At 43.2% G+C, this 24,379-nt stretch overlaps 1 protein-coding gene across 21 annotated transcripts in view; it reads left to right on the plus strand.

Moving 5' to 3' along the window:
• Positions 1-8,386, plus strand: part of LDLRAD4 (low density lipoprotein receptor class A domain containing 4) — a 431,752-nt gene extending 423,366 nt beyond the window's left edge. For all 21 annotated transcript variants that reach the window (XM_036082623.2, XM_036082626.2, XM_036082567.2 and 18 more), the window contains one exon: positions 1,016-8,386. In XM_036082623.2, the coding sequence (XP_035938516.1) occupies positions 1,016-1,546 (531 nt within the window). In that variant the 3' untranslated portion in view covers positions 1,547-8,386. The remainder of the gene's footprint in view (positions 1-1,015) is intronic.
• The last annotated feature ends 15,993 nt before the right edge of the window (positions 8,387-24,379 follow it).

Consider the following 24,379-nt stretch of genomic DNA (forward strand, 5'->3'; position numbering starts at 1 on the left):
GTATATATCTCTTTCCTCTAGAAGAAATTTGGATGGTGGAATAGGTGAGAGGATATGTAAGAAGAATAGTACTTGGATTCATTTTGGGAAAACAAATCTGTAATTATATTTACTTTGGAGTACAAAATATTTTTCATGTCAGTTACTAAAAATAACTACAGGAAACTTTTATCCAGAATGAAACAACTGGATAAGCCTAGAACCTAGAAGGAAAAAGAACTCACTTTTTCTGTATTTTCTTAAGTAATTGATAGATCAGCGTGCTCCTGTAAATAATTCATAAATTGACCCAGTGCCTTGTACCTACCCCAAGTACCATTGTGTGCAATTAAACTTACATTTACAATGAAAACTCTGAGGGCCCCCCTACTCTTCTGAATCATAGGTGAGAGAGCAGGGAGCATGGTCCTTCTGCTCCAGGTGAAGGGGTGGGGGCCCAGAACTGTCACCGGGTGGTCAGGACTGCAGCGCCACCCGAACAGCGTTCTTCCACCCCGTCCCTGTTTACTGAACTCTGGAAATTGTATTCTACTGGAACCAGCAGAAAATGTGTACATAGCGTACACTGTAACTCCCATTAAACCAGTTAACCGCAGTCTCCACTGTTGAACCATCCTAGATGACCTGTAGTTTGGCAAGATGAGTGGTGTAAGTCACAGGGAATAAGAAAACGACTTTTTTTTTTTTCCCCTGAAATAGACTTTTCCTGTTGTTTCCTGTTTTGAGGACTGTTTGAGGGCGCTTGGGTGGTTCAGTCATTAAGCGTCTGCCTTCAGCTCTGCCTTCAGCCCCGCATGGGGCTCCCTGCTCGGCAGGAAGCCCGCTTCTCCCTCTCCCCCTGCTTGTGTTCCCTCTCTCGCTGTGTCTCTCTCTGTCAAATAAATAAAATCTTAAAAAAAAAAAAAAAGTCTCCAAACTGCTGAGAACACAGACCAGGCGTGAACTTTCTTGATAACATCACATTCGTGGTCCTTGTGTCGCGGATGTCTTCAACCCTCTCCTCCTTCCCTTGCAGATCATGTATGCCCCGAGGTCCAGGGACAGGTTTACCGCCCCATCCTTTATCCAGAGGGACCGGTTCAGCCGTTTCCAGCCCACCTACCCCTACGTGCAGCACGAGATCGACCTTCCTCCCACCATCTCCCTGTCTGACGGGGAGGAGCCGCCTCCTTACCAGGGGCCCTGCGCCCTGCAGCTCAGGGACCCTGAACAGCAGAGGGAACTCAACCGAGAATCTGTGCGGGCCCCGCCCAACCGAACCATATTCGACAGCGATTTGATAGACATTTCCGTGTGCAGTGGGGGCCCGTGTCCGCCGAGCAGCAACTCGGGCATAAGTGCCAGCACCCGCAGCAGCAACGGGAGGATGGAGGGGCCGCCCCCGACGTACAGCGAGGTGATGGGCCACTACCCGGGCGCCTCCTTCTTCCATCACCAGCACAGCAGCGCGCAGCGGGCGAGCAGACTGCCGTTTCAGCAGGACAGCTCGGGGGGCACAGTGCTGACCCTCCAGGGCAAAGACAGGAAGCCCGGCAACCTCGTCTGACCCGCGCACGTGCACAGGAGGAGGAAGACGCCGAGCAGGGAGGAGGGCCGCGCCGCCTCCGCACCTCCGGCACGGTGGTGGTCCGTCTCACCTGCTACAACGAAGTAAAACCAAATGTGCAAACGTGGTCTTTGTTTCCGATTCCTTTCAGGGGAATTGCATGCAGACTAGACTGAAATAATACAAACTTCCATCCGGTCTGACCGCGAACAGTGTTTATCTGGGGACAGGCGTCAGGACGGGGTGGGGGTGGGGGGCTGGTTTTGGCAAAGGGCGGGCTTGGGAACACAGAGAAAGGGATGCTTGGAAGAGATCATGAAATAAAACCCACAGAGGTATTTGATTTATTTAATTATGAAAGGAGACTTTTCAGAGAAAGAGGCCAGAATGGCCCGTTTTATAACTAATTGATAAAGAAGGATGCATTATTATATATTATCATGGGGAAGTATCGGCCAGTTTGCTTTTTCTCCCAAGGTGTGGAACTTTTATTTTGTTTTAAAAACATGATTCAAAATTCCTGTTTTGTGTGCCAAGGTATAAAGTGAAGAAGTTAGATGAATGCAAGGAGTTAAATTTGTGTTGTGATGATGTGTTTTTAAAAAGTTGCACTATCTAAATGTTTATATATGAGGGGACTGTTCCATGTGAAGTTCTGTATGTTGTCTTCTCACCTGTGGATTATTATTAGGCCCGAGGAATACCTGGAGTGTTCCCCATAATCACGCGAGAAAAGATGTTTGGGGATGTAGCCTCACATACGCCAACTTACCTAAATCTGGAAGCCATTCCTGTTGCAGGAGTTTGCTTCACATAGCAGTGCGCCACTGAAGTATTTGGAGACTTTTGGATGGAAGATAGGAAATACTAAATCCCAGCATTTCTGACTTGTTGAGTTACTCTGCTAGTCTTAGGCTGCATATTTGATTAACTATGACCCCAACACATGCATTTATGTACCCGGTATCATGCAGTGCTGCCCATCCTCCCGCGGTGCAGTTTCTTCAGTAATTTAGAGGTTTTTTTCCACTGTAGCATGAAATATACTCAGATACATACATTATTTTATGCAATAAATTGTTTAAAATGCAAGGTGGTTATTTTTAATACTGTTGAACTATGTGACTTCTCAGTGTATTCCCCGTTTTCTCTCTCCTTTTCTAGATAGGTAGTTCAGTTCAGGCCTGGATCGCTGGTCAGGGCTCTGGAGGCTCTCCACCGTGGCCCCCGAGGCGGCCTACCTGGCCACGGTGTGCAAGGCTTCTTCATGCGCAGGAGGCCCCTGGAGCGGATGAGAGCACGCCGAGGTGCCCCGCACCGGAACAAGCCCTTGCACGTCACTGCCCATGGCGCTGCGCTCTTGGAGGGATGCGGTGCTCAGAGCCCACCCCAGCTCCGGGGGGAGCGTCCTCGGCTCCCCAGACGGTTACCCAACAGTGCAGGGCGGGGAGCGACTAGAAGCGCACAGGATAAAAAGCACAACACGTAGTTCAATGCAACTAGAAGGCCAATTTTAAATATTGCTAGTCTTCGCTTTACTACTCCTGATATTTCCGAGCATTTGCTCTTCTGTAGAATAGATAACTTCCTCGTGTGGAAGCCAGCATCTGGCCCGTGTGACAGCCGTAGCCTGTGGGTTTGGCCGGCACCAGGCCTCGGGAGGGCTTGTCCCCTTTGGTCTCTGCATGTAAAACAGTGAATTTGGAATGATGACTCAGTGACTCTGATCTCTGCAGTTTTCCTGCCGAAGCGGCACACGTGTGTTCCTGTCTGTCTGTGGGTCTCCAGGGTGGTTTCTCAGGGAGGTGACTTGGTGCTGTGGGCTCAGAGCTGGAGAATGTCCTGTCCACTGCTCCTTTCTGCTACTTCTCTTGGTCAGGAGGTGGCTGGGTTTTGTTTTGTTTGGAGGCTCAGAATCTCCGTTGCACTCATCCGTTTCACACAGTAACCTCCACAGGACTAGTCACTCTTCAGAGAGAGAGAGAAAAGGTGGGGCAGAAGCTGCCACTCAGGCCTCAGAGCCTGTTTGGAGGCTTGTGTTCCGGGGGCTGCCTCTGGGATTCCGAGACCGGGCAGATCCCTGGGAGCCCGGACTCAGACCCAGAGACTGCCTCTCCCATGCCCCAGGCCCTCCCGCAGCTCCGCTTGCTGCCTGGGTCACAGGCCTGCGCTTAAGCAAGCTGGGCATCCCCTTGGCATGAAGCCTCACGTGGCCCCGCAGGGGAATGTTAGCACCTGACCCAGTCAGGACCCCCCACGGGTGGGGCTCAGGGTGGGCTAGGTGTCCTGTCAGATGCAAAAGGAGGTTAGTCATTATTCCAAACCTCACCTGCAATTTTGGTAAAGTGGTGAACCCGCCTTATATAGCTCTTGCTCAAAACGGTTTCACAGTCCTTTTCCTACCTGCTACCGGAATGAGCTATGGTTGGAAACTGGTAAATTCCCTAGTCACTTGGCAAGTTCATGAATGTTTTGCAGATGTCCACAATAATTGGCAAAGCAATTATTTAATTCAAATAACTTTAATCGTCCTTCAAAGGAGTTCCTCCCATTCGGCCACCCTAGAGAATTGCCCTTGGAGTTAAATAGTTATTTCAAGACACAGACCAATCAAACCATGACTTGATGGTCTTTGAGGCTGGACCTCTGTGATGAATTAGTTTGAAAGCTAAGGTCATGAATTGAATTAATAGTCAATTCCCTTCGACATGGGGAAAAGGTGATTTAGATCCGTGACTTCTTGGAAGGTGTGGCTGCCCTGTTAGTACCACATTACTGGCCGGGTGAGGGACAAGAGGTGATGTGAGGAGGCAGCTTGTACGGGGGCCCGATGTTCAAGAAGCCCACGTGCTTAGGAGACCCGAGGGTCTGGCTTGGGAACCTGTGATGTAGGCAATCCGTGGTAGGTTTATTATTTCAGTAGAGAGTTAGGATAAAGGATTGCATTGTTCAAAGGAGCAGTGGGTGGGAACTGGTGCTCCCGGGCATCCGACTGCCATCCCCGGACTTCCAGAAGTAGGAAACCCAAGGCATGTTGAATCCCGTTTCTAGGAACACAGTCTTCAGGGGTGTATTTGCTTTTTCAGGAGGTCTGTGTTCTTCAGTCGCCAAAGCAGTCCTTAGTACAAATGAGATTTTGCTAAACAAACTGTGTAATTAAGTAAACATTGCTCCATTCTTTGTGTCCCTGACCAAAAGTTAGTGTTAAGGAGTTTGACAAGCATGCCTTCTGTCCTTCCCTGCCGCATAGGCACATGGACACACAGCCCACAAGAAATTTCAAGATAGCTGAAGAGAGTATTTAAAACTTGCAAAGACTTGTCCTGAAGAGGACTTCACGTGTATCTGCTGATTTTAGCTCAAACTCTTTGGAGAGGACAGGGGCTGGGAGGCCTTCAGAAGCACTGGCGTAGGAATGTGGTGCACAGATGAGCACGCCTCGGGCTTCTGAACATCTTCATTTGATCTTCTTCACCTTTAGTCTACTTTCGTAAGAATGAGAAGGGCTCAAACAGCACGCACTGCTAGAAAGCTGCACTGACCTGGAAGAATCCGGTCAAATCACAGCCTTCCCTCAGAAGCAGAGTTGCCCCCCTTGACAGGGCCCTCCTGCACCATCTGTCCAGTTGCTTTTCTGACTAGGGGGTGCCTGTAGAAGGGTCCTGGTGGGGTCCTCTGGGGCAGGGCTGGGGGCCTCCCCCTGCCCTGTGCTCCCTGCCTGCAGCCTCCATCTGGTGTTGGCTGTGCCGGGGCTCCTGCGTGAGGTTCACTATGTAGAGCGGCACCGTTAACTGCATGTTGTCTCGTATGCCGTTCATTTCTCTTCAGATTTCCAAAGCTCAGCAGTGTGCAGAGGGGGTGGGGGGGAGGGAAACTGGGAAGGACACTTGGTTTTTAACTTTGCGGTTTTGTCTGTGGCTAAAACAAGACATATGCCCACGCTTGGCACCAAGCCTTTGTATGGTGACACGCCCCCCCAAGGCTGCCTCCCCTCTCTGCCAGGGCCCCCAATCCTAGCTGAAGGGTCCGACGTGGGCTCCATTCTGCTGACGCTCACCCAGATTACTTGGCCTTTGTGAACCTAAATGAAATGACATGATTGGGTGACAGGCTGGCGGGTCTCCCCTCCTCAGTGGGAGCCACACGGTATCCACCAGTGCCCACCAAAGTCACAGATGAAGACCGCTTTGGCCCCAGACCACAAAAGCTAGTCTCGGCAGCTTTGCAGCTCCCCTGACTGGCACCAGCTGCCAAGGCCGGCCAGGGGACCTTGCAAAATACTCGGGCCTCGCCATACCCTGCATTTTTCAGGACCCAAGATTTCAGCTGAGGTTATTTTACCACCCAAAGTACTGCGTCTTTCACGTAGCTCGAGTTTGTGATTTACTGCCAGGCTTAGACGGTCGTTTGCGGCGGTGGCTTTCCAGGCCATCAGGACGCTGGGGTGTGTGAGTCAGAATGCCTTGCCAAGAAAGCGCGGCCTTCCTCTGATCCTCTTTCCTTCCTCGGCCTGTGCTTGTTTGTGTGCAGTGTGGTGGGGGTGCCGACGCCCTACCCGCATGTCGCGTCGCCCGTGGCGTTCCAAAGAGCTCTGCATGCCGGGGGCTCCTGCTGACTTCAGCAGGCCCAGGAACTGAGCCCCCCACCACCGCACTCTGCCCCCACCTTTGTTGTGCCTCACTTACAATGGTGCTTTTTCAGTTGTCTGTCTTCTCTTATGTTTTTATTTGTAAGGTGCTGTATATAACTTGAATATATTATGCACATATCCTACCCAATGGGTAGAACAAAAGATTGTTAATACTGTAATATAATGTATAGATACTGATTTTAACAGAAATGGCATAGAATTTGTGAATGCCTATGTGCTTTGTCCTCTTTTGTAAGGAAATTTGCAAATGGATGCATACAGATAAAAGTCTATGTAGTTTATTTTCCTATTAAATATCAATATTATAACACAAGGGAAAGAAGTCTGAACAAGCAAGCCACTGTTTATGACCAGCATATGTATAGCAATTGAGAGTTGCATCTTTGCTGTGAAAACCCTTTATTAAAAAAAATAATTTAAAAAGAATCCCACAGCTTTTTGGTTGCCACTAGATGCTTCTCATTTTCATCTCTTTAGTAAGGCTCAGTTGACCAGTGGTAGAGTCAGAAAAAAAAAGTTTTTTTCACCTTTGCTTTATGAAAAGATATCTCATGTTGTAGAAGAGTGGAGACGTCAGGCCCCAGGGAGAAGCACGTACTTTGTTAAAATTGCAGAAATTATGTCCAAGTTCAGTAAATTGGCCAGCAGCAGAGGACTTTGTTCCGTACAGAGGCGTTGGCAGCCGTCTGTGTCCCTAGTCTCTCTGTGCCTTTTTCTTTGACAAACTGAAGCTGTGGAGCCAATGAACGAATGCGTGTGTAGGGCAAGAGTATCTCAGGAAAAACAAATCCACTTAGGAGAAGACCCCACTCTTAGAAAAACCGTTTTGTTTTGGGTTATCATTCACAGAGAATTAGCTATCAGCCAGTCAAGTGAAGAATCTTCTATCCATTCCTGTTGGTGTGTCGTGGTGATCTTGACAAGCTAGGTTTTGCCAGCAGTTAGGGACGACGTTTTCAGTCGCATGCTCTGTCACACCTCTTACGCAGCATCTATCCGTTCAGCTCAGTGTTGTGTCCGTTGTGACCTCTGCATTTATCTTCAAATATCCTAATACAAATACTAAAAAAGGAAAAAGCCTATCACGTGTTCACCAAAACCGCGGTTGAATCATGGGTGTGTGCCTCCTTTCCAGTGTCGTCCTTAAAGGCAGTCAGGGAAATTTCGCCCATCTGATCCATATTTCCACTCTATTCTGTCACCAGAAGATATTAATTCTAATAAAACCCATGTTTTTTATTTGCTCTGTGGCGTATGTTCTGATTTTGAAAATCACGAGAGAATCATGCCCTTATCCTCCAGAAAGCAGACTATTACAGATTCTCCTTACATTGAGAACACCTCTACAATGCGACTCTTGTTGCTGAAGGATGAAAAGTCAGCCCTTCTCGCACTGTCTGTTCTGAAAGGGCATGACAAGATAGCTATCTCCTGGGGGCTCTGTCCCGTCCAGCCCCCGTCTGCTTCCCTTGTGAACTGCAAGGGCTCCTTGTGGTTCTGGTTTGACATCAGGAGCCAAGGCCCTCTGCTGTCAGGAGCAACACTCCCACCCTTCCCGGTTCCTTCTCTTGGGAGAACTGTTGAGCATGAGTGTCATCAGAGAATGTTCTAGACTCAGAGGTACTAAAGTGTGTTACCACACCATTGCTTCCTTTCTACAGAACTAACTGAGGCTTACACTTTACTGTTAATGGTACTGGTTCATCTTAATGTGCTTGTTGGTATCTTGCTATTTTTCATTTCATGGCTTTCAAAGATCACATTTTCTAACTGACTTTGTCTAGTGGAAAGCTATTTTTAAATGTGTACAACACTATTCATAGCATTGAGTTCATTTAATTTTTATTATAAAGCAGCCAACTAAAAAAGTACAACTATATTCACTTTTCAGTAGTTCCTGTGAGCTCTGATAACCAGAGTCATTAAAGTCTGCAACAGCCCTTTGTGCTTACTTTTCAACATGATTCCAAGTTATATACAGAGAAATATTTCCAACTGTTGTGTATCTGCCTCTTTTAACTGAGCAATGGTGATGTAGTTCTTAGACCTAAGGTCTGTAATTGCAATACTTTTAAAGAAAGATGTTGCTCTAAGTGCTGTTTGTTAGTTATGAAATCAGCTTTTTCTGCTTGTTCTTAATGCTGTGGTCAAACCATAGCACAAAATCATTAAAAATAATCAGTGACATACATGTGTCTCCTGCTTTTCTTTTTTGCAATCTTTCAAAAACAAAGCACGTATGTGTGTGGGTGGGGGAACTACATGCGTTTTAAAACCCAGTCTCAAAGAAACACTATTCTTATGGTTTCCCAGCTAACCTTTCCTCAAGCCCAGGTTCTACATAGAAATGTTCAGGGATTGCCCACAGATCTCATCATGGGAGGAGCCATTGAGAGTGGCTTCACCTGAGCTGAGGTGCCCAAGGGCTGTGTAGCTGTCTCCCAGTTTCGGGATGGCTGTCACAGAGAAACAAATCAGCTAAGCCCAAAACACGAACAAGATTTCTAGCAATGGGTCCACAATAGCCAAACTCTGGAAGGAGCCAAGATGCCCTTCAACAGATGAATGGATAAAGAAGATGTGGTTCATATGTACAATGGAATATTACTCAGCCATCAGAAAGGATGAATACCCACCATTGCATTGACACGGTTGGAACTGGAGGGGATTATGCTAAGTGAAATAAGTCAAGCAGAGAAAGACATCACATGGTTTCACTCATATGTGGAATATAAGAAACAGTGCAGAAGATCATAAGGAAAGGGAGGGAGAACTGGATGGGAAGAAATCAGAGAGAGAGACAAATATGAGAGACTCTTAACTATGGGAAACAAACAGGGTTGCTGAAGGGGAGGTGGGTGGGGGGTGGGGTGCCCGGGTGATGGGCATTAAGGAGGGCACATGTGATGAGCACTGGGTGTTATACGCAACTAATGAATCATTGAACACTACATCAAAAACTAATGATGTGCTATATATGCTGGCTAACTGAACATATAAAAAAAAAAAAGATTTCTAGCAATGGGAACTGTTCAACCCGGAGACAGATGCCTCAGAGGTTTAAGGTCCTTGGCACTAGAGGTTCTCAGTCTGTGACCACGTAGCAAAAGGACTCTAAATTTCCTTCACTGAGAGATTAGAATAATAGCTCTAAGCTCTAATTGCATACACAGATTCACAGATAACATAATTGTGTATGCACAAAACCTCAAACAATCTTCCAAATTACTAGAATAAGTGAATTGAACATGGTTGCAAAAAACACGATTATTTTTGCATGTCTATGTTAGTATGAGCTTCGGAAACAAATGAACTTTGGAAACTGAAATCTTAAAAATGCCATGTAAATAATTTTTGGTAACACCCATTTTAGACTCTCAATTTTTTTCTTGAGAGAGTGAGAGAGAGAGAGATGGGGAGGGGCAGAGGGAGAGGGAGAATCTTAAGCAGGCTCCATGCCTGCCTGACATGAGGCTCTATCTCATGACCCTGAGATCATGACCTGAGCCGAAAGGAAGAGTTGGATGCAAAACTGAGGCACTCAGGTGCCCCTGAATTAATTTCTTTAAAATTGTTTTGTAAAGGGGATTAAAAAGGTGTAAGGAGGAAAACAGCTATAAGAAAAGAATTTCTTTTCCTCAAAACAGCAAATAGTCATTGATAGATCATCCTATGCTCTGGAATAAATAATCTCTTATTTGGTAGATCATTCAAGAAATATTAAAAAATATCCCCCAAACTTGCTATCCCTGAGTGAAGCTAAGACTAGAATAAACTTTCCTCATGGAGAAACTTCTGCATAGGAATGAGGGGGTTCAGGGCTTGAGATGCCTCCTTGATCCTGTTCAGTAAACCCTGGGGTCTGCAAAGAAACAGCTCCCTACCCCCACTCCCCCTCTGCCACAAGGAATCTATACCAAGCGCCCCCTGGTAGCTGTGTCCGTGTGGGGTTCCCTGAAAGCAAAAGCTGAGAAGAGGATCTCCATGCAGGTAGCTTGCCTGGGAGCTGTTCTCAGAGGACGAAGCAGGTAATGAGAGAGGAGACAGGCAAAGGTGTTCACACTGGTTTCCACTCTAGGCGATTGGGGCTCAAGATGGTGCCAAGAAGGAGGGGAGGCGGGGGCACCAATCTCCACTGTTGAGGGTTGCCCTTTGGGATTATCTTCCCAGACACCCTGGGTGGGAACAAACTGAAGACTTCTGGAGAAGCCCTGAGGCAGAAAAACCAAGACAACTGATGTCTGGAAGCTGCCAGCATGCGTAGCAGCTAACCCTCCCAGCTGGAGCTGAAATGACCGTGGCCAAGGAGCACAGGAGTGGAACTCGCACGCTTCTGCCATGGTGCACACCGCACTCAAGTAGGTCCTTGAAAGATCCAGGCACTGCTGGCAGGGGAGAGAAAGCCCCAGTTCTGGACCCGCCATTTTCCCAGAGAGGCTTACACTCAGCACAGGACATGAACGGAGCCCAACATCTCGCCTTCTTGATGATGACCTCTACTGCTGCCTGGGCTTCCTTGTGTCCCAACCTGGGGGGCACAGTACTTCAGTGCTGCCAAAACATGCCTGCTGAGACCCCAAACCCCTCCAATCTCTGGCTTCCTTTGATCAACTTATTCTGTTTATTAGCTTGTTTGTGAAACAGCAGGGCTGCTGGCTGCTAAGCAGAGCAACTAGTAATCACACTCCTCCGGCTGCCCGCTTCCTGCCCCCTTAGGAGAACATTTGGAAACACAGGGCATCCTCTTCCAGAGATCCACTCATAGTGAGCCTTGAAATAAAACACCGTATTTGTGACTCTCCATGCTGGTACTTGCACATAACATTCTGTAATGAGTCTGTTACTTAGAACATCATAATTAGATTGCTCGTTACGCTGTTTTGCTTTGGATTCTAATTCCGATGTTCGTTTTAAAATAGCAGCCCCAAAGTAAAAACTTTGCATTTGTGAAGTTCTTTGTTTTAACATCATGCTCTGTTCAGACTTTAGCTTTTACAAACCTCATTCGCCCTACTTTACACACTTTTCTAAAAAGTCAGAAATGGCAAAGCTACAGTTTTAATCATTTGAACACAGCATAGTGGTGACTGAAATGTAGACTTTCAAAAGGCCTTATCAGGAAGCCTGCATATATATTTACAGATAGCTGTATATAGTGGCTGCTGTATAACTTAACCTGTTTACAAAGCCATTTGCATTTAGAGTTGTATTGTGGCTTCTGTTACCATGCATCTCTAAGCACCAAAGGTTCTAGCAAGCCACACTAACAGAGGAAGCATGCTTTAAAGCCAGAGTACAAAGGTCAGTCTCCCCCACTGTGTGGGCCAGGTGACCCCAATGCCTCCTCACTTGCTGTCTTCCCTGAGTGAGGGCACTCCCATCTTTGGCATGGACTCTAAGGTGATTTGGCATCTGTCCCACTTCTGTAAGATTTCCTACTTACAATTAAAGGGCAGCACAGATTTTGGAGCCTATAGACCTGGGTGGTTCAAATATTAGCCTTATCTCAAATTAATGTGCCTGATGGGCTATTGCTTTTAAATGTTACCTGTCCAACAGGAACACCCATGGAAAGACTGGAGGACAGAGTGTGCTTGCCATGCAGGGCCCTCAATGAAAGGAGTTGCTATTTTTATAACATCCATATTCTAGATTTAATTTAAAAACATTTGCCCAATTACTATAGACGTGTAGACAGTACTTTACCTTAGAATGCTGTCTACACTCAACTACTACAGCTTAAAATGCCACTGAATGAAACAGGCACCAGAGTAATTTAAAAGGGGAAATAAAAATTTCTTGAGACAAACAAAAATGGAAACACAAAATATCAGAATCTATAGGATGCAGCAAAAGCAGTTCTTACAGGGACATTCATAGCAATAAACACCCACATGAACAAATAAACAATCTACCTCTATGCCTTAAGGAACTAGAGAAAGAACAAACTGAGCCCAAAGTTAGCTGAAAGAAGGAAATAATAAAAATCAGAGCAGAAATAATGAAACAGAAAAACAATAGAAAAGATTAACCAAACTAAGAGTTGGCTCTTTGAAGAGATAAACAAAATTCACAAACCAAGGAAAAAAGAGAAAGACCAAATCAACAAAATTACAGAATTATAAATGAGAAGGGAAACTGATACCACAGAAGTTCTAGATAAAATACTTAGGGGGTTGCCTGGGTGGCTCAATTGGTTGAGCGTCTGCCTTTGGCTCGGGTCATGGTCCCAGGGTCCTGGGATTGAGCCCCATGTCGTCAGGCTCCTTGCTCAGTGGGGAGTCTGTTTCTCCCTCTCCCTCTGCCTGCCACTCCCCTGCTTGTACTCTCTCTTTCTGTGTCAAATGAATAAAGAAAATCTTTAAAAAAAAAAAAAAAACCGAAAAAACAATAAAGTACTTGGGGATAAATTTAACCAAGGAGGTAAAAGATCTCTATTCTGAAAAACACAAGACATTGATAAATCAAGGAAGACACAAATAAATGGAATGGTATCCCATGTTCATGGATTGGAAAAATTAATATTGTTAAAATGTCAATACTACCAAAAGCCATCTATAGATTCACTGCAAACCTTATCAAAATTCCAATGGCATTTTTATAGAAATAGAAAAAAAAAAACACCCCTAAAATCTATATGGAATCACACACACACAAAAAAAACAAACAAACCCAAAGAGCCAAAGAAATCCTGGGAAAACACAGCAGGAGGTGTCACACCTGATTTCAAAACTACACTATAAAGCTACAGTCATTAAAACAGTATGGCCCTGGCATAAAAACAGGCCAATACACCAATGGAACAGAATCAAGAGCCCAGAAATAAACCCAAGCATATATGGTCAACTAGTATTTGACAAGGGAGTCAAGAATACACAATGAAGAAAAGACTGGCTTTTCAGTAAATGGTGCTGGGGAAACTGGATATTCACATGTGAAAGAATAAAACTTGACCTCTATCTTACACCACTCACAAAAATTAATTCAAAATCGATTAAAGACTTACAACCTAAAACCATGAAATTCTTAGAAGACCTAGGAATAAACCTCATTGGCAGGGGACTTAGTAAAATCACACCTAAAGTGCAAGCAAAACATAAGATATAAACAAGTGGGACTACATCAAACTAAAAAGCTTCAGCACAGCAAAAGAAAACCATCAACAAAATGAAAAGTCAACCTACTGAATGGGAGAAAATATTTACAAATCCTATATCTGGTAAGAGGTTAATATCCAAAATATATAAAGAATTCCTACAACTCAATAACAAAAAACAACCCAACTAGAAAATGGGCAAAGGACCTGAATAAACATTTCTCCAGAAAAGATATATGAAAGGCCAATGGGTACATGAGAAGATGCTCAACATCACTAGTCATCAGGGAAATGCAAATCAAAACCACAATGTGATATCACCTCACACCTGTTAGAATGGCTATCATAAAAAAGACAAGAGATAACATATGCTGACGAGGATGTGAAGAAAAGGGAAGCCTTGTGCACTGTTGGTGGGACTGAGAATTGGAGCAGCCACATGGAAAACTGTATGGAGGATCCTCAAAAATTTTAAAAGAGAATTATCATATGATCCAATAATTCCACTTCTGGGCAAATATCAAAGGAAACAAAAACACTAACTCAAAGATATGTGCACCCCCATGTTCACAGCAGCATTGTTTATAATAGCCAAGACATGGAAACAACCTAAGTGTCCATCCATGGGTGAATGAATAAAGATGGTGTTGGTGGTGGTGTGTGTGTGTGGGCATGCACACATGATGAATGCTATTCAGCCATAAAAAAAATAAAATAAAATAAAATGAGGAAATCCTACCATATGCAACAATATGGATGGACCTCGAAGGTATTATGCTAATTCAAATAGGTCAGACAGAGAAAGACAAAAACTGTATGATCTTACTTATATGTGGGAATGTTAAAAACAAACCAACCAACAAAACCCTGCCAAAGTCATAGGAAAAAAATCAGGTTTGTGGTTACCAGAAGTGGAGGAAGGTGGTCAAAAGGCACAAACTTCCAGGAGGAGGAAGATGGTGGAGGAGTAGGAGACCCTAGTTTTGTCTGGTCCCTGGGATTCAGCTAGATAGCTATCAAATCATTCTGAAGACCTGCAAACTCAATTGGAGATCTAAGAAAAGAATTGCTGCCAACTCTACAAATAGAAAAGAGACCACTTTCTGCAAGGTAGGAGGTGTGAAGTGAATCCGAGGCGATATATGGGAAGATAGACTGTGGTGGGAGGGAGCCTCCGAAAGCCAGCTACTGGAAAGTAATAAGGCAGCAGAGCGCAAAATCAGAACTTTCAGAAGTCTGTTCCGGTGAGGGCCGTCCCTGCCTGAAAGACGCTCAGGTGGTGTAGTGGGGTGGAATCCTAGATGGGACAGTGTAGTCTCAGGATTCCCGGGATCACAGAAAGAAAGGGAGTGCCTGAGTGTGAGAGTTCCCAGGCATTGGAGCAGGGAAGCTGGCTGCAATCAGTGATCCCAGGAGTGGGCTTTCAATTCAGGGTTGCCATAAACCACGAACCACAGCACAGTCTAGAGACTGCTCTCTGAACAGGGTACCAGCAAGCAGCAGAACTGCTGCAGGACCCCCCTCCCTCCCCTGGGAGGGGAGGTGCAAGTGGGAGCCACAGGAGTCTCTAAAGTTGGAGACTCCAAACGGGGTCAGGTGCCTGAGATAAAATGCTCGGTCACAGGCTGGGTGAACACAGAGTGCAGATGGAAACCAGGGAGACAAGAGTATTTGACTGCTTTCCCCTGAGGGCCCACTGGAGAGTGGGGGGCATGAATTTTCAGCTCCAGGGCTGGGGATCGAGGCACCACCATTTTCATTTTCATCCTCTAAGGCGGCATGGAAACCCTTCAGTGAACAAAAGCCACACAGAGCAGTTTGAAGCTGCTTATACCTAGCCTGGACCCCTGTCAAGGGGGGGTGTGATTCCGCCCAGGGTAAAGACACTTGAGAATCAGTGCAACAGGCCCCACCCCCAGAAGACCAGCAGGAACACCCAGCTAAGACCAAGTTTACCAATCACACAGAAATACAAAACTCCAGCGCTAGGGGAAAACAGTGTATAGAATTCATGTTTTTTTCCTTATGATTCTTCAGTCTTTCAGATTAAATATTCTTTTTTTCCTTTTCAACTAGTTTCTTATTTTATCAACTCTTTTTTAAAGTCTTTTTTAATTTTAATTTTTACATTTTAAATATATATTCTTCATTTTTGGCTTCCTTTCATTGCATTCAATTTTATTTTTGTATATATATGTTTTCTTTCTATACAATTTTGGCATCTAACTTCTCCTAACAAACAGACGAAAATACACCCAGGACTTAGTGTATTATTCTGTTCTGTCCACATGTTTGATTATATTCTTTTTTTCCTTCTTTTTTCTTTTTTGGTTTCTGATCTCTTCTGATTTTTTTTTTAGTGTATATTTTGCTGGGGTCGTGGTTGATATTTTTGTATTTGGTTCCCTCACTCATCTATTCTTATCTGGACAAAATGACAAGACAGAAAAACACCCCAGATAAAAGAACTAGAGGCAGTACTAACTGCAGGAGACTTAATCAATATGGACATAGGTTAGATATCGGAGCTAGAATTCAGAATAATGATTATAAAGATACTAGCTGGGCTTGAAAAGACATAGAAGACACTAGAGGATCTCTTTCTGGGGAAATAAAAGAACTAAAATCTAATCAGTTGAAATAAAAAAGGGTATTACTGAGATGCAATAAAAAATGTAGGCTCTAACTGCTAGGATAAATGAGGCAGAAGAGAGAATCAATGATACAGAAAATTATGGAGAATAAAGAAAATGAGAAAAAGAGAGACAAAGAACTACTGGATCACCAGGGGAGGATTCAGGAGATTAGTGATACCATAAAGCAAAACAATAGCAGAATAATTGGGGTCCCAGAGGAAGAAGAAAGGAGGGGGGCAGAAGGTATATTTGAGCAAATTATAGCTGAGAAATTCCGTAATATGGGGAAGGAAACAGGCATTCAAGTACAGGAGGCACAGAGAACTCCCCCTCAAAATGAATAAAAGTAGGTCAGCACATCAGCATGTAATAGTGAAGCTTGCAAATTTTAGAGACAAAGAGAAAATCCTGAAAGCAGCTCGAGACAAGAGGTCCTTAACCTATAGAGGTAGAAACATAAGCTGACAGCAGACCTATCCCAGGAGACCTGGCAGGCCAGAAAGGCCTGGCATGATATATTCAGGGTGCTAATAGAGAAAAATATGCAGCCAAGAATACTTTATCCAGCAAGGCTGTCATTCAGAATAGAAGGAGTGAGAAAGAGCTTCCAAGACAAACAGAAACTAAAAGAATTTGTGATCACTAAACCAGCTTTGCAAGAAATATTAAAGGGGATCCCAAAGTAACATAGAACAGAAAGAAACAGACACAATCTACAGAAACAGGGACTTTATAGGTAATACAACGGCACTAAATTGATATCTTTCAATAGTTACTCTGAATGTAAATGGGCTAAATGCCCCAATCAAAAGACACAGGGTATCAGATTGGATAAAAAAGCAAAACCCATCCATATGCTGTTTACAAGAGACTCATTTAGACCCAAAGACACCTCCAGATGGATAGTGAGGGGGTGGAGAACCATTTATCATGCTAATGGACATCAAAAAAAACATAGGGTAGCAATCCTTATATAAGACAAAATAGATGTTAAACCAAAGACTGTAAAAAGAGATGAAGAAGGAGGGTGCCTGGGTGGCTCGGTCAGCTGAGCAGCTGCCTTTGGCCCAGGTCATGATCTCCGGGGGTCCTGGGATCGAGCCCCATGTCGGGCTTCCTGCTCAGCAGGGAGTCTGCTTCTCTCTCTCTGCCCCTCCCCACTGCTCGTTCTCTCTCTCTCTCAAATAAATAGAAATCTGCAAAAAAAAAAAAAAAAAGATGGAGAAGATCACTATATCGTAATTAAAGGGTCTATCCAACAAGAAGTTCTAACAATTGTAAATATTTATGCCCCTAACTTGGGAGCAGCCAATTATATAAACCAATTAATAACAAAATTAAAGAAACACATTGATAAGAATAAAATAATAGGGGACTTGAACACCCCACTCACAGCAATGGACACATCATCTAACCAGATCAACAAGGGAACAAGGGCTTCAAATGACACAATGGACCAGATGGACTTCACAGATATATACAGAGCATTCCATCCTAAAGCAACAGAATACACATTCTTCTTGAGTGTACATGGAACATTCTCCAGAATACATCACATACTGGGTCACAAATCAGGTCTCAACCGGTACCAAAAAATTGGGATTATTCCTTGCATATTTTCAGACCACAGTGCTTTAAAACTTGAACTCAATCACAAGAGAAAATTTGGAAGGAAAACAAATGCATGGAGGTTAAAGAGCATCCTATTAAAGAATGAGTGGGTCAACCAGGAAATTAACGAATTTAAAAAATTCATGGAAAAAAATAAAAATGAAAACACAACTGTTCAAAACCCTTGGGATGGAGCAAAGGTGGTCCTAAGAGGGAAGTACACAGCAATACAAGGATTTCTCAAGAAACAAGAAAAGTCTCAAATAGACAACCTAACATTACACCTAAGGGAGCTGGAGAAAGAACAGCAAATAAAGCCTAAACCCAGCAGGAGCAGAGAAATAATAAAGATTAGAGGAGAAATCTATGAAATAGAAATAAAAAAATAGAACAGATAAACGAAACTAGGAGCTGATTCTTTGAAAGAATTAATAAGATCGATAAACCCCTAGCCAGTCTTATCAAAAATATAAAGGAACCAAATTAATAAAATCATGAATGAAAGAAGAGAGATCACAACCAACACTGAAGAAATACAAATAATTATAAGAACATATTATTAGCAACTATATGCCAATAAATTAGGCAATCTGGAAGAAATGGATATATTCCTGGAAATTTATAAACTACCAAAACTGAAAGAGGAAGAAATAGAAAACTGGAACAGATCCATAACCAGCAAGGAAATTGAAACAGTAATCAAAAATCTCCCAACAAACAAGAGTCCAGGGCTGGATGGCTTCCCAGGGGAGTTCTACCAAACATTTAAGGAAGATATAATACCTATTCTTCTGAAGCTGTTTTAAAAAATAGAAATGGAAGGAAAAATTCCAAACTCTTTCTATGTGGTCAGCATTACCTTGATTCCAAAATCAGACAAAGACCCTACCAAAAAGGAGAATTACAGACCAATATTGCTGTTAAACATGGATGCAAACATTCTCACCAAAATACTAGCCATAAGTATCCAACAATGTATTAAAAGGATTATTCATCAGGACCAAGTGGGATTTATTCCTGGGATGCAAGGGTGGTTCAACATCCACAAATCAATCAATGTGATACACTACATTAATAAAAGAGAAAACAAGAACCATATGATCTTCTCAATTGAAGTGGAAAAAGCTTTGACAAAATACAGCATCCTTTCTTGATTAAAACTCCACAGTGTAGGGATAGAGTGAACATACCTCAATATCATCAAGGCCATCTACAAAAAGCCCACAGCAAATTATCGTTCTCAATGGGGAAAAACTAGTAAGAGCTTTTCCCCTGTCAGGAACACAACAGAGATTTCCACTCTCGACACTGTTGTTCAACACAGCTAGAAGTCCTAGCCTCAGCAATCAAATAACAAAAAGAAATAAAAGGCATTCAAATTGGCAAAGAAGAAGTCAAACTCTCACTCTTCACAGATGACATGATACTCTATGTGGAAAGCCCAAAAGACTCCACCCCAAAATTGCTAGAACTCAGGAATTCAGCAATGTGGCAGGATATAAAATCAATGCACAGAAATCAGTTGCATTTCTATACACTAACAATGAGATGGAAGAAAGAGAAATTAAGGAATTGATCCCATTTGCAATTGCACCAAAAACCATAAGATACCCAGGAATAAACCTAACCAAAGAGGTAAAGGTTCTGTACTCTGAAAACTATAGAACACTCATGAAAGAAACTGAGGAAGACACAAAGAAATGGAAAAAACATTCCATGCTCATGGATTGGAAGAACAAATATTGTTAAAATGTCTATGCTACCTAGAGCAATCTATACATTCAATGCAATCCCTATCAAAATACCATCAACATTTTTCACAGAGCTGTTACAAATAATCCTAAAATTTATATGGAACCAGAAAAGACCCCAAATAGCCAGAGGAATGTTGAAAAAGAAAAACAAAGCTGGGGGCATCACAATGCCTGACTTCAGGTTATATTACCAAGCTGTAATCATCAAGACAGTATGGCACTGGCACAAAAACAGACACATAGATCAATGGAACAGAATAGAGAGCTCAGATATGGACCCTCAACTCTATGGTCAACTAATCTTCAACAAAGCAGGAAAAAATATCCAATGGAAAAAGGTTAGTCTCTTCAACAAATGGTGTTGGTAAAATTGGACAGCCACATGCAAAAGAATGAAACTGGACCATTCTCTAACACCATACACAAAGATAAACTCAAAATGGATGAAAGACCTCAATGTGAGACAGGAATCCATCACAGGCAGCAACCTCTAAGACCTTGGCTGTAGCAACTTCTTGCTAGATATGTCTCCAAAGGCAAGGAAAACAAAGGCAAAAACGAACTATGGGGACTTCATCAAGATAAAAAGCTTCTGCACAGCAAAGGAAACAGTCAACAAAACCAAAAGACAACTGACAGAATGGGAGAAGATATTTGCAAATGACATATCAGATAAAGGGTTAGTATCCAAAATCTATAAAGAACTTATCAAACTCAGTACCCAAAAAACAAATAATCCGGTCAAGAAATGGGCAGAAGGAGGCGCCTGGGTGGCTCAGTCGGTTAAGTGTCTGCCTTCGGCTCAGGTTGTGATCCCAGGGTCCTGGGATCGAGTCCCAAATTGGGCTCCCTGCTCAGCGGGGAGCCTGCTTCTCCTTCTGCTCGTTGCTTCCTCTGCTTGGGCGTTCTCTCTCTCTCTGTGTCTTAAATTAATAAAATCTTAAAAAAAAAAAAAAGAAATGGGTAGAAGACATGAACAGACACTTTTCCAAAGAAGACATACAAATGGCCACCAGACACATGAAAAAATGCTCCACATCACTTGTCATCAGGAAAATACAAATCAAAACCACATGAGATACCACCTCACATTGGTCAGAATGGCTAAAATTAACAAGACAGGAAACAACAAATGGTGAGGATGTGCAAGCTGGTGCAGTGGCTCTGGAAAACAGTATGGAGGTTCCTCAAAAAGTTAAAAATAGAGCTACCCTATGACTGTGCAATTGCACTACTAGGTACTTACCCCAAAGGTACAAATGTAGTGATCTGAAGGGGCACCTGCACCCCAATGTTTATGGCAGCAATGTCCACCATAGCCAAACTATGGAAAGAGCTGAAATGTCCATCGACAATGAATGGATAAAGATGTGGTATTACACACACACACAATGGAATATTACTCGGCCATCAAAAAAAAAAAAAAAAAAGAATGACATGGATGGAACTAGAGGATATTATGCTAAGTGAAAAAAGTCAATCAGAGAAAGACAATTATATGATTTCACTCATATTTGGAATTTAAGAAACAAAACAGAGGAGCGTAGAGGAAGGGAGGGAAAAATAAAACAAGACGAAATCAGAGAGGGAGACAAACCATGAGACTCTTAACCATATGAAACAACTGAGGGTTGCTGGAGTTGAGGGAGGTGGGGGGGATGTGGTCGCTGGATGATGGGCATTAAGGAGGGCACGTGATGTAATGAATACTGGGTGTTATATACAACTGATTAATCACTGAACTCTACCTCTGAAACTAATAATACACTACATGTTAATTAGTTGAATGTAAATAAAATAAAATAAAATATTTTAAAAAGGTACAAACTTCCAGTTATAAGATAAATAAGTACTAGGGATGACTAGTAGCTAAGCCTGCTGTGTAGCAAAGTTGTTAAGGGAGTAAATTGTAAAGGTTCTCATTACCAAGTTGTTTTTTGTTTTTTGCTTTTTTAAATATCTATATGAGAAGATGGATGTTAAATAAACCTCTTGTGGGGATCATTTCAAATATATGCAAGTCAAACCATCATGCTGTACACCTGAAACTTACACAGTGATGTATGTCAATTATTTCTCAATAAAACTGGAAAAAAATTGTCACAGATTTTAATGCTCCAGCAATTAGTACAACTTAGGGTTGAAGCATCCAATGTCAAGGTAAAGATTAAATCACCAGGCCTAAAACTTCCTTCCCACAGGTTTTAAGTAAAATACATGTTTCTTCATTATTGTTGCCATCTACAGGTCTTCTGGTTAATGAAGCACATTACGGGGTGGGGAGCAGGCTGTGTGTGTGCGTCTTAGAAACAATGTGAAAATCCAAGAAGAGAATAGTTTAAAAAATAATTTCCCTCCTTGCCTTGTCCCCTTCACCTCACTCTTTTTCCTTCTCTGGCTTTCTTGTTATGTGGGGGAGCAGCTAATGCTGATTTGAGCTCTGTTACTTAGCATTCTTACAACTTCCCCAGTTTCGTCCTGAAGGAGACCCTGGATGAGCCTCAGGCCCCAAGTGCCAGGACCTTGCACTTCAGGCACCTCTGCCTTTCTGCATCTAGAACCCGTGCCATGTTCTTCATTTCTCTTTGCTAACACTGGCATGATCGCACTCTTCTGGAATGCTACCCATGAGGCTCAGGCTTTTCCCTTACTGTCAACCTCCTTTACACCTCAGATGGACACGTGTGTTCTCCATTTCTCACTCTGATGTTTCTTTTTCCATCAGCCAGTCTCTGCCTGCAGGTGTTTCAGCCAGGCACAGCTAGGGGAGACGAGGCAGGATGTGGACACCCACCCAGATGGAGGTGCTCTGCATTCAGACGGAGGGGCTGCTGCCCACGAACAGGAGCTTATTTTGTTCTCACCACCCTTGCTGATTGTGCATGCAAGCTACCTGAATGAGAGGCAAGGCAAATGCAGCAAAGCAAGTCTTAGCCTGTCAGGCCCACTAGACACGTCCCCCTGCACAGAACGTGTGTAGTTAGACGACACTGTGAAGAATACAGCTTTTCTCTGCGACACACCACCGTATCGTACAGCAGCTCACCAGGTGTGACGTGCTGGGGTTTAAGTTTGGTCATTTTCTTGGGACTCAGTGAAGCCAACCTTTGTCCTTTGGTGAAACCTGATAATCCTTAACCAGGGATATACTGAACTTCTCAGTGCTACAATTTTCCATAAATGCCAGCTTCTGATCGCTTCAGAGGTTTCCAGTGATTGGCCTCAAGTAAATGGAAAATCCCAATCTGAGCCGGCTCCAAGTATGCCGCAGCTACAGGCTCCACACAGACGCAACGGGAAAACGCAAACTCCTCTTTTGCCAGGGAGGCAATGGAGAATTTCCCGAGATCAAATCCTCTTTGGATATATGAAATATTAAATGTGCAGATATATGAAGACTAGATCTAATTACCAAAGTTTTGATTATTTGCTCTCCAGTATGGATTTAGGGTTTGAAAATAGCTACTAACTGCTTTGCCAAGGTGAACCTGGATAGCAGGAAGACGCCAGCATTGACTGGCCCTGGGCAAACCTTCCTATGTCGCAGGCTGAGGGAAATGAAGCTGGAACATGAGAAATGAGGCAGTATCTCCGTTCTACAGCCATACCTGAAATCACAGGATAGCTGCTTTCTCCCCCCCTACTAAAGAGAAAAGGATGAAAATAGTAGACTGTAAACAAATTAAAGAAAAATTATAAGGTTAAAAGCCAAAAGAAGATGGAAGGCACCAGCAGAAGAGAGGCAAAGAATGTTAATAAATTGGCTTCAGCTCCAAAAATATAAAGAATTTCAAAAGACCCAAAGCTGGGACTTACTTTATTTTCATGCCTGGCACAAGAGGATAAATCAAATAGACTGGAAGTTGGGATCTGATTCCAGACCCAGCTCTCCTGTGCCTTTCTTCAACGAAAAATATTGGTTTCAGTTCTAAAATGATCCACTAAAGGCAAAATTCTATAGAAATTCTCTGCAAGCCTGGGGTATATGACTCAAAACTCCTATTAATCTAAAATGCTTCTAAAATAATGCAGTTACTAAATGGTCTAGATTCCTCAACAAAAGTTGCACTAGATTTTGTGGACAAAAGTGTCTGATGATATTTCCAACTTTTCAGGGAAACCACTGAGACTTGTCCCTTATTTCTGAACCAAAAGAAGTAATAATATGAATTATGACCCATCACATCCTGCATCCTCTTTAACAGGAGAACTAGAGGGGAGGGGGGTGGGAGGATGGGTTAGCCTGGTGATGGGTATTAAAAAGGGCACGTTCTGCATGGAGCACTGGGTGTTATGCACAAACAATGAATCATGGAACACTACATCAAAAACTAATGATGTAATGTATGGTGATTAACATAACAATAAGAAATTTTAGAAAATAAAAAACAGAAAATAAATAAAAATAAAAACATTGATGAACCCCCCGCCCCCCAAAAAAGTTTCCAGTTGGTGGAGTACCATGGTAACCAAGCCCTGCAATTCTATCTCCAGAGGTAGCTGAAGGGCAGGCAAAGCCATCCGTATTTGAGGACTTAACAGACCCCGCGTTTAGCACCCTTAGCGTAAGGGGAACGAAAGCAGCCACTGTTCTTAGAGAAGTAAAGCAATGGTGACAATTAAGTCACCATATTAAGTGTCCAAAGAAAATACTGACTCAGATTCATTAAAACACAAATTAAGTAAAATGTGCTTCAATCATTACAGAATCTTAAATCTAGTACTTAGAGGTTCATAAAAGGTAATTACAACTGAAATATTTGTGTATATAGAGAAAATGCTGTATGTTCTAGTTTTCAGGCGCTAAAACATCTAATTGGTAAAAGGGAAGATACAGATTTGCCATATTTCATATGTCATATGTTTAGAATAACATTTGCGGAGTTACCAAAATAGAGTAAAAGTCTTTCGACCACGTATTTGATTAAAAAGTCAGGGAACTGCGAGTTTACCGCCCCACTCTTTCTGAAGCTGGGCCGTGTGGACCTGCCCCCTAGAGGTAGAGAGGGAGAACTGGCCTGTACCACACAGAGAAGCAGGCAAGCTCGTGTGCACACTCCGTTTCCTTTCTCACAAGTTTTCTAA

The sequence above is a fragment of the Halichoerus grypus genome, chromosome 13, assembly GCF_964656455.1.
Source record: "Halichoerus grypus chromosome 13, mHalGry1.hap1.1, whole genome shotgun sequence".
Taxonomy (NCBI): domain Eukaryota; kingdom Metazoa; phylum Chordata; class Mammalia; order Carnivora; family Phocidae; genus Halichoerus; species Halichoerus grypus.